The sequence below is a fragment of the Anopheles ziemanni genome, chromosome 3, assembly GCF_943734765.1.
Source record: "Anopheles ziemanni chromosome 3, idAnoZiCoDA_A2_x.2, whole genome shotgun sequence".
Taxonomy (NCBI): domain Eukaryota; kingdom Metazoa; phylum Arthropoda; class Insecta; order Diptera; family Culicidae; genus Anopheles; species Anopheles ziemanni.
The window spans coordinates 62,855,417-62,865,270 of NC_080706.1; the positions used below are offsets into that span (position 1 = coordinate 62,855,417).

Consider the following 9,854-nt stretch of genomic DNA (forward strand, 5'->3'; position numbering starts at 1 on the left):
TGTTGAACTGCAACATATATTTCAATAAACTTGAGTTGAATTCGTTAAAATTTGAAAAACGATTGAGCAACAAACCCTCTCTTTTACTCAAAATTTGTAAATTTTATAAGAAGTAATATAATATGAAAAAATGTGAAAATGTAAAACATTCTTGACCACAAATAAAACCACATTGATAAGAACATATTTTCATCACTCCAATCAATTATAGGGTTTGGCCCGCGAGCCTATATTGAGAGAAAATGCGGCCCGCGAACCTATTTTGGGAGGAAATGCGGCCCGCAAGGTGAAACGAGTTTGACATCACTGTCATGTGGTTTGGTACTGTACCGGTGTACCGTTCGCGCTCCTCTACTCCCACATTTGTACGGTATCTAGTAGTGTTGGCAGAATCGGGACTCGGAAGATTCTAAAGATTCGAATCCCATTTGACGGATTCTTAAGATTCGAATCCCATTTGACGGATTCCAAAGATTTGATTCGATTGGGACTCGAAACAGATTTGATTGGTTTGGGATTCGAATCAGATTTGATTTGTTTGGGATTCGAATCTGTTTTGATTTGTTTGGGATTCGAATCTGATTTGATTTGTTTAGGACTCGAATCTATTTTGATTTGTTTGGGACTCGAATCTTATTTGATTTGTTTGGGACTCGAATCAAATTTGATTTGTTTGGGACTTGATTCGATAAATTGTACTGAGTTTTTCGCGCGCTGTATCTTAGGACTCGAGCACGTGTGTGTCGCAGAATAACGTGAATAAAAAAAATGAGGGAAAATTATTTGAACATTTTTGTTTTAAAAAATTAATTCAAAACAAGCAAATATGTTTATCTTTTAAGCACATGCATTATTAACTCCTTTTCTTCAGGGAGTGTTCTTTTTATTTTTCTATTTTCTATTTTCTATTTTCTTTAGTTGCTACTATCTAATAAAAACAAAAATTCTCAAAATTCTCCCTACCGTACACAGAGGTCTCGACAAGTCGGGGTGTCCGAATTAAATATTAATTAATTAATAACATGACAGCAATAAACATGCATTTCGTTTTTAAAGTTGTTTTTCAATATAAAAAGTCTGTTTTTAATTTCTATTTATTTTTGATTTATTTATCGTTTTACCTTTTTTTATTTTGGTAAACAGTGATGTTTCCTTGGAGGCCATGGCTATAATTTTTGATAGCCAGATCGTTCTATGAAAAATGGTACCGGATTCCAATCTATGGAAAATGGCTTGGCCTGCAGGGAAGTACGACCTAAATAAGGGTGGGAGGCAGCATTGTTATGTGTCTGATGTTGCATGTTTTCCTCTTATATATTAAATATGGAACGATTCAAGTGTTTCTCTTTCTTCTTCATTTTGTCCTCCTGTACCGTTTATCATATTTTGGCATCTGCAAAACGAAGGTTGTTTGCGATCTAAATTATTTCAAAATTTATATAAAGTCAAACCAAGGAAAGCAATCGATTTTCCAGTTATCATATTAAGCATTACGTTGGGCACGTGGGACCAGCAGCGTTCTTTCCCGTATGCCGGCATCAGTCCGCTCGAACCGACAGAGCCCGTTAGGTAGGCCGTCGTTTCTACGATTCCCCGGCAGAACGGAAACCAGTGCAACTTGCGCATGATGAAAAATTCACTGTACATTATTGTTGAGCATCTACATAGAGCAGAGTGTTGGAAAAACGCATCATTTTCATCGTAACAGGTCAACAGTTTCAGGGAAGAATTAATTGGTTTAAGCCAGGGGTCTCCAAACGACGGCCCGCGGGCCGTATGCGGCCGGAATTGTCCAACTGACAGAATTTGAATACTCGGTAGCAAACGATGTACGCTTCAAAACCTTCATGGAAAAAGCTGTTTGAATTCCGTTCAAAGCGCTTTCGCTCCGTTTCCGGAGCATTAGAATTCATCCGAATATGAAGCAGCGTTCTATGTAAAAACGAATTCGTTGCTTCCAGTTCAAGAACGGGTAGTATAAATATAAGTGAAAAATTGAAGATCAATTTTAGTTTCGAAGTCGATTCCACCTGAAGAGGTTGTGTTGATACATTTCGTCAAATACTACCCGTCAAATAAAAGTGTTTCAAATCAAGTAAAATCTCATATTTGAATATTGAAACAAACAGTTTTGGTCCTGTCACTTGGCACCGGTGGTTGTATTCGCGCATCGCTCCTGCTTTAATCATTAATTTCGACGTGATCTTCTCACCACCGCTGTATCGTTTTTGTACCAGTGTTTTCTTACCGTACTGCCAAGCTTTTTCGATCGTCGAAGGGCGTTTTGGCTCCTGTTTTGCTGTGCTTTCGCTCGTTTGTTTACCGGTGTTACTGCGTTTGGCGCCATCGTTCCCATCCCCGTCAAAGATGTCGTGCGCGTCGTGCCTCCATCCCACTGCGGACGAGCAAGTTGTGTGCAGTGGTTACTGCGATGGTGTTTTCCATCTTACCTGTGCCGGGCTGTCCCGTGAGGCAACTAAGGAACTGGGGAAAAACCCCCAGCTTGGCTGGTTTTGTTCCGAATGCACCGAGTTCCGTAGCAGCAACAAGAAAGGACTGGTGGGTGAGCTAGGCGTGCTGCTGAGCAAGCAGAAGGATGAACTTCTCACTAAGCTGAACGGCTCATTTCTCTCACTACTGAACAACATTCGAGCTGAGTTCACCAAAAATGCTGAGATGCTGGTGGAGGCCACCGCCAAGCAGGCACTGATGAGGCTAGCGAATTCTCGCTCCCTTAACACACCAACGCGCAATGCACTTTCCGCACCACTACACGGCCACACACCTGTTCTCACCGATAGCGCTCCAAAACGCCGCTTGATCGACCGGTCGCCGCCCGTTGCCACACCGGCCCCACCATCGATGGCTCTCGGCACCGCCATTCCACCGCCCAATATCCGTACCGTCCCGCAGGTGGGACGCACCTGGATATATCTAAGCCGTTTTGCTCCGGACGTGACGGGTGAGGATGTCCGGTCCTTGGTCACGACTCAGGTTGGCACGGATGACGTGATTGTGCGACGTTTGGTACGACATGATCGTGAAGCCTCACGTCCACTTACCTTCGTGTCGTACCGTGTTGGAGTTCCCGCAGAACTGAGTGGGACCGCACTGTTACCAGCCACGTGGCCGCGGGGAATAGCTTTCCGGGAATTTATCGATCGGCCCTCGGTCGCTCCTCAGCCGGTTTGGCGCCCGAGCCAGCACCCATTGCCTCCGCAAGATCGACCGATCAATTCACTTGATGCCGTTGTCCAGCCTCCATCTCCACGGAACGAACTAAACTTCACGGCTAATGTTGTCGCGTAGCTTGTGCAGCCTTCGTCCGGTGTCCCACGTCAACTACGACCCATCACGACTGCGCTTCCTTTGGCTCCTGCTCCGTACCTGCCCGCTGCCACTAACACATTCACTGCTGCCACCGTTACGGACGGACACCGTCACACTTGGCCTCGTCAAGTCGCCCGCCCTTCCGTCCCCGTACGGGTTTATTACCAGAATGTGCGTGGAGTCCGGACGAAACTAGATGACTTACGCTTGGCTATTAAGGAATCTGACTACGACATCATCATCCTGACTGAGACGTGGCTGGAGGACTCAATTCCCTCCACAATGATGTTCGACGACTCTTATGTAGTATTCAGGTGCGATCGCAACCCACACAATAGCGAGCGTACTCGTGGCGGCGGTGTTTTAATTGCGTGTGCTGCATCGTTTCCCGTTATTGCGGTTCTGTTCCCGTTCCCATCGCTGGAGGCTGTGTGGGTGCGTATCCAGCTTAGTGCAGTGTCCATACTTCTGGGCGTTGTATACGTGCCCCCAAACGCACCTTCTGACACGTATGAGTCATTCCACGAATGTATTGGGGTGGCCCTGGAGCGCCTGGCTCCTAACGGTTGTCTCCTGGTGTTTGGGGACTTAAACATGCCGTGGCTTCGCTGGTCAGCTGATTCCGCTTCTTCGTCACTTTGTGTGCCGGCTGCTTTCGGGCCTCGTGACTCTGTATTCATCGACGGCGTGCACCTTAATGGACTGGTGCAACTTTCGGGGGTCGCCAACTCCCGTGGCCGCCAGCTTGACCTCGTCCTCGGTAACCCTGCTGCTGCTTCGTTTTGTGGTACCATCATCCCTGCACCTGTGCCGCTGTTACCCGAGGTTTCACACCATCCTGCTCTGGAACTCCCCCTGATGATGAGCCCGCCGGTACCCGTCCCTCGCCCGCCACCTGGACGCCCTCGCGAGTTGGACTTCAGGAAACTGAACCGCGCCCGCTTCAATGAGCTTATCCGGAGCCACGACTGGAGTTTCCTGGAGCAGGACACATCTCTCGATGCAGCCACCGCCAACTTCACGTCCACGATATTGTCCTTCCTGTCTTCCTGCTACCCTATCCGTAAACCCCCCCCCCCCCCCCCCCTCGCCCGCTGTGGTCTGACACTCACTTGCGCGCATTGAGGGCAGACCTCAAACGAGCGCTTCGGTCTTACCGGGCGCAGCGGTGTGTCTTCCGTCTGCGTGTTTTTAAATATGCAGCATCCGCATACCGGGCTTACAACCGGTTCCGGTACGGTTGCCACATTGCGCGCATCCAATCGAGGCTCCTTTCGGACCCGCGGTCTTCGGACCCGCGGTTTGTTATCCATCAAAAAAATTAACTAACAGCATGATAACAATATGTTAACAAGATAAAATCCGCCAGTTGGGATGGGTCAGTAATGGCGGCCCCCGAGTACCCTTTATAGTGATGGTCATCATGCATTGATAAGTCCGCCAGCGCCATTCATTTTTAACAACATATATTTATTTTCTTTTTCATTAATTTTCGACACTAATTTACACTATTCTTAATATTAAAATTCACTTAATATCACTACACATACAATATAGCACTGGATATGTGATCCGGCCAAATTTAACGCGCTTCCGAGGTACGCCGTCGGACCAACATCGGTCAAGCGGCAGCCAAAACAAACTCCACACGAAACAGCTTCTGCAAATAAAAAGAGATATAAAACACATAGCATCGATAATCAAAATAACTAATGCTTTATCATGATAAAATACTCATCTTTTTTCGTTTTCCACCGATGAATTCCTCGAGATCGGATCGGACGCCACCAGCAGCACTACCTCTCCATGCGGAAGAGTAGCGATGTAAACACCACTACAACTTCCAATTTTGGGTCAAATATGAACCGCAAAGCAAGCCCACGCACAATTTCTTCACTCTTATCGATAAAGATCACTAAATAATACCGAAAACACCACTAATTTACGCACTTTACTTTCACTGCGCTCGACGCACTCCAAGCCGGTCCCGGCGGCTGCCATCACTGAACGCTCCCCTGACAGCTTGACTGTGAGCGTGGGTTTGAGACTATGGTGGCCAAAAATAAGTGTGATCGTTGAACAAAAATCGCGTGAGACCAAAGTTTATCTGTCCTAATTTTTTTTAAAATTTGATAATGTTTTTTTTGTACGTGGTTGAGGTTTCGCCTATTCAACGATTGCATGAAAAATCGGTGATAAATAATGTATCCACATGTAATAAACTTTGTCCACAGGACAACCAAATCCCACAATAATTTAGGCGGTTTGGCTGAGCACGGAGTGACTGAAAATCTGATCGAAGTGTGGTTTTGATTTTCATCGTTAGTTTCAAATACATGGACGTAAATCATATTGAAAATGATGGAATCGAACGTATAATCTCTTTTCTATGTTTATTTCCGTTGTAAAATGTGCTGAAACTATTTCAAGTGCATTATAGACATGCTTTTTAACTTTTTTAATATGTATTGTTTTACACATAAGTTTGGAATTTAACAAATTTATTGATCATTAATCAAATCGACGTTATTTATTTAAGTTTTGCAAAAATGAAAACGGTTTGAAAAATTGCCTAGGTCCCAAAAGAGCGAGTACGAAAATTCGGGGTTGAAGGTGGGAGTAGGATGGCCTGCTGATTTTATCAATTGACCGTTGACGATGTTGCACATCGTTTGAAAAGTGTGGGCCAATGAGGGGTGGAAACGGGTGGAGACGGGAGAGACGTAGACGTGACATAGAATTTTGAGTTACCGCTGCCTGCAGGGACGCTGGTTGCGGCGGTCGACGATTTGCCGTTGCTGCCACCAGTCTTACGAGTTGCTCCTTTTCGTGAGTGTTCAAATGCTCCTCCAAAGTTATCCCGGTCCTCAAGAAAAGAGTACAAACCGGGCACTCTGTTTCTGTGTTCTTTCTGTAGCTTTGGTTTTATTCTGTAGCTTTCCCAGCTGACGGTGACATGCAACATTGCCCGTTTCCCCACATTGCAACCCCCTTAAGTCCAGTACTGTCAGCTTTCTCTTGCACATTTTATCTTCCCACTCGTTCTAATGATGAACCGATGTGCTAGGGGGGAAGTCACATCTGCCCTTTCACATCTTCCCTTTCAGTCTGACACATTGCAATAGCGGAACCGATCGTGTAGCATTCCAATACTGCACAGTAACCCGTGTGTGTGTTGGTGCACTTCATGTCGGTTAATCATGTACAGAATAAAAAAGGGCGTTTGTATGAATGCCATCACGCACCGACTGTCAATCGCAAAACATCTAGCGCCAGAACAGTCGTGTTGAAAAGTGTAAAGTGTTTTTCCAAAGTTCATGGTGCCCAATGGGAATCTTATAGGAGAAAAAGCGCATCCATCAACAAGTCCGCGACGGCGTCAGCTCATGGACGATCTGGTCCGTAAAACGGATTAGAAGTTTGATCGTTTGGAAGGATCTTGGAATCGGTAAGTAAACAGTGTGATAGAGCAACATCATGACCGTTAAAACAGCGATTCGTTAATTTATTTCCTTTGTTTGTTTCGTTCAACAGAAATAACACCGGAGGACGAAGCCGCCCTTAGTGTTCCGGGGGATGAGAGTGTAGAAGAAGAGTCCAAATTTATTAAAGAATAGAAATTTCCGCGTCGACGGATTGCGCAGAACACAACACTGTTTTCTCATTTGATATCCGAAACGCATTATACAAATGTGTGCATGCCAATATGGTGAAATAACACGCACACCTTCATAAACCCCTGTTTGACACTAACACCACCACAAAATAACCGATTGAATGTTGCACCCCATCCCCTTTTTCGGTGCAACACTTAGTCTTGTTATCCATCAAAAAAATTAACTAACAACATGGTAACAATATGTTAACAAGATAAAATCCGCCAGTTGGGTTGTTTAATAAATTGATTAGTTTTTTGTTCAATAATACGAGCTCATCCAATGTCGACAGTCGAGCTGAAACGAAAGATGGAATTCACAATTAATACGATTGACAAAAAAACATGAAGAAAATAGCACAGTAAAGCATACACTGCCCGCAAACATTGCATGAAATCCGAATATTTCAACTAATTTCGCTTCCATCGGTTTCCAGAGTCAATCAATACTCATCTAGTACCCAACTAACAATTGACAAGCATCTTTGGAACATTCTGTCTGATCTTTAGAACGTTTTTCCACCTTCCAATAAACCGCTACATTAGGAACTGTAACCCAGCCGTTTGAGTTTTGACAACTCATGGAGGCAGCCATTTTTACCGACGGTTGAACCCGGTGAAAAAGTATAGCGATAGAAATAAAACAAAACGGTGATTTTAAATTAGTTGGTAGTTTCACTTGACGATCTTGCATCTCCCACTCTTTGGGATCAGCCGCTGTATTTCCACCGGTCTCGTTTGTCATTTAAGTGCAACTATTATTGTCCAACCTATTAGAGGGGAATATGGATCGTTTGTTTCCAATCTTTTTATATCTATAGTATTGTTGTTATACTCACTTGTGTTGGTGTTTGCTGCTTTTGAGGCTCGAACTGCTTCGGACAAGAAGAGGTATGTTGTTGTCGGCTCACCAAATCACATGAGCCACGCTCCGCTTCGACGATTGGTAGCTTGAATGCCAATATCTATCAACAAACATTTTCAACAGGTGATGGCTTATTTCTTGGCACAACGAAAAGCACCAGTCGGCTGTAAAAGAAGCCGCAATGTATCTGTATGTATCTGTATGCTGATGCACGGCTTTTGCTTTGATTCACTATGTGCTGCCAAAAAACGATTAAGTCTTTCTTTTTTATCAAGGTTTTCCAGGTGCGTCTTGAGGACCAACATTTGGATGCTTACTATGGGTATTTCCATGGAGATTTATGTCGGCGTATCACTTGGTGGATCATCGTTTTCGTTATGTGTTTCATTGATTTGGCTACTTTTCGAACCGAATGGTGCTTTTCGTTATTCCATGGAATGACTGTGATCAGTCATCACCTGTTGAAAAAGTTTCATGATTTGATATTGGTTTTTTAAAGATAGGTTTTGTGATTTCCATTTTGTTTATTTGTTTCTCTAGTGTTTATGTACACAAATAATCGATATTTCTTTTATCTGTAAAATTATTTCAGTGTTGAATTAAAATTAAAATGAATATATGTCGTTATGGAACGAAAAATCAATATTTTGTTTTTAATGTGTATGTTGGATGCACATATATGTTACATGTCTATATTATTCTTTCGATAGATTGACCATTGCTTTAACTTCATGAGATAAACGTACAAATACATGTTGACCCTCCTCATCTACTTGGATGGCCGCAAGCTTACTCTTATTTCCCTGGCATCTACTTGTATATTGGTTCCACTCAGTGAGGCAAAAATTTAGGCCAATAGTGCACTAACAGCTTCCATGTTTCCCATTGAAGTTTGTCACAGCTGAAAACGGACGTAACAAAGATGAGTAACACATACAACAATTAGAGAGAAAGAAAGTATTACCTTTAATAAATGCTTGTGCCGGAGCAGCAGCTATAATTGCTCGAACTTTTACCTCATTGCTCTCTTCGACCCTTAGCGGCTTCGTCGAGCCGCTGAAGATTGCCACCGAGTCACTTATGGTAGCTCATGGATGTTCATAAGAATCGACCAATACGTGTCCGGGCCGCGTCTGTGTAGTGGCAACCCATCTAGAGGTAAATTTAGAGATATCGAAGCAGGTAAAGTCACATAGTTAGAGATAAATAATAATTCAACATCACGATACGTGTATTAACGCATTCGACTAGTATTTCAATCATCTTACCTGAATCGTTTGGACAAACTTCACAGGATGCCTTTGTACCACTATCGACCACCGTTCACTGCAAAAATGTTCGCGACGGTCCTATTAGTTTTCAAACGAGTACCAGCGTCCTTCGGCAGCTGATTCTATCGTAAAATATTTAACATCATGTTCATAATCGAATGAAACAGATTTTGAACAACTGCCAAAAACCTTTCCGGTATCCGGTACACCATCGATTCTAGAGACTTCGTCTTGACCCTGATCGTCTCCGGAACGGGTTTCTTCTTCTGAACCAACTAGGTCGAAGACGATCAAAGAATCGTCATCAATCTCTAGCTGACCCACACTGGTACTAGGAGCTTCTAAAATAAATAATCATATATTTAAATTTCGCATTCACATTTGGAGCAGCACAAGCACAAACACTTACGGTCCGTTCCACAAGAATGTTGGCTTTCCTGATCAAATTTTTTCGCATTCACTTAGTACATACTAGCAGAACGCTGAAGCTGCCCTAGAAAGTTGTTTTTGTTTGCCATTTTCACTAGCTATGGACACCACTTTTAACAAAATTAAAATTTCCGAAGTGCTGGAAGCTTGCAACGTTGCTTCTGATTTTGTTTACAGATGTTTGTGATGCAGTGGAAAGGGAGGCACAATGGGATTGCCTCCTTGAGTCGTGCGCACTCGCTCTCGCACATGGTATAAACATTGAATGTTCCAAAGATGACAGCTCGTGGTTACCTGGGTAGGC

At 43.7% G+C, this 9,854-nt stretch overlaps 1 protein-coding gene across 1 annotated transcript; it reads left to right on the forward strand.

Annotated features, from left to right (window-relative positions):
• Positions 1-2,367: 2,367 nt before the first annotated feature.
• On the forward strand, positions 2,368-3,309 carry LOC131285210 (uncharacterized). The gene has a single exon (XM_058314070.1). It carries the CDS (start codon positions 2,368-2,370, stop codon positions 3,307-3,309), a length of 942 nt encoding a protein of 313 aa, XP_058170053.1.
• Positions 3,310-9,854: the final 6,545 nt, after the last annotated feature.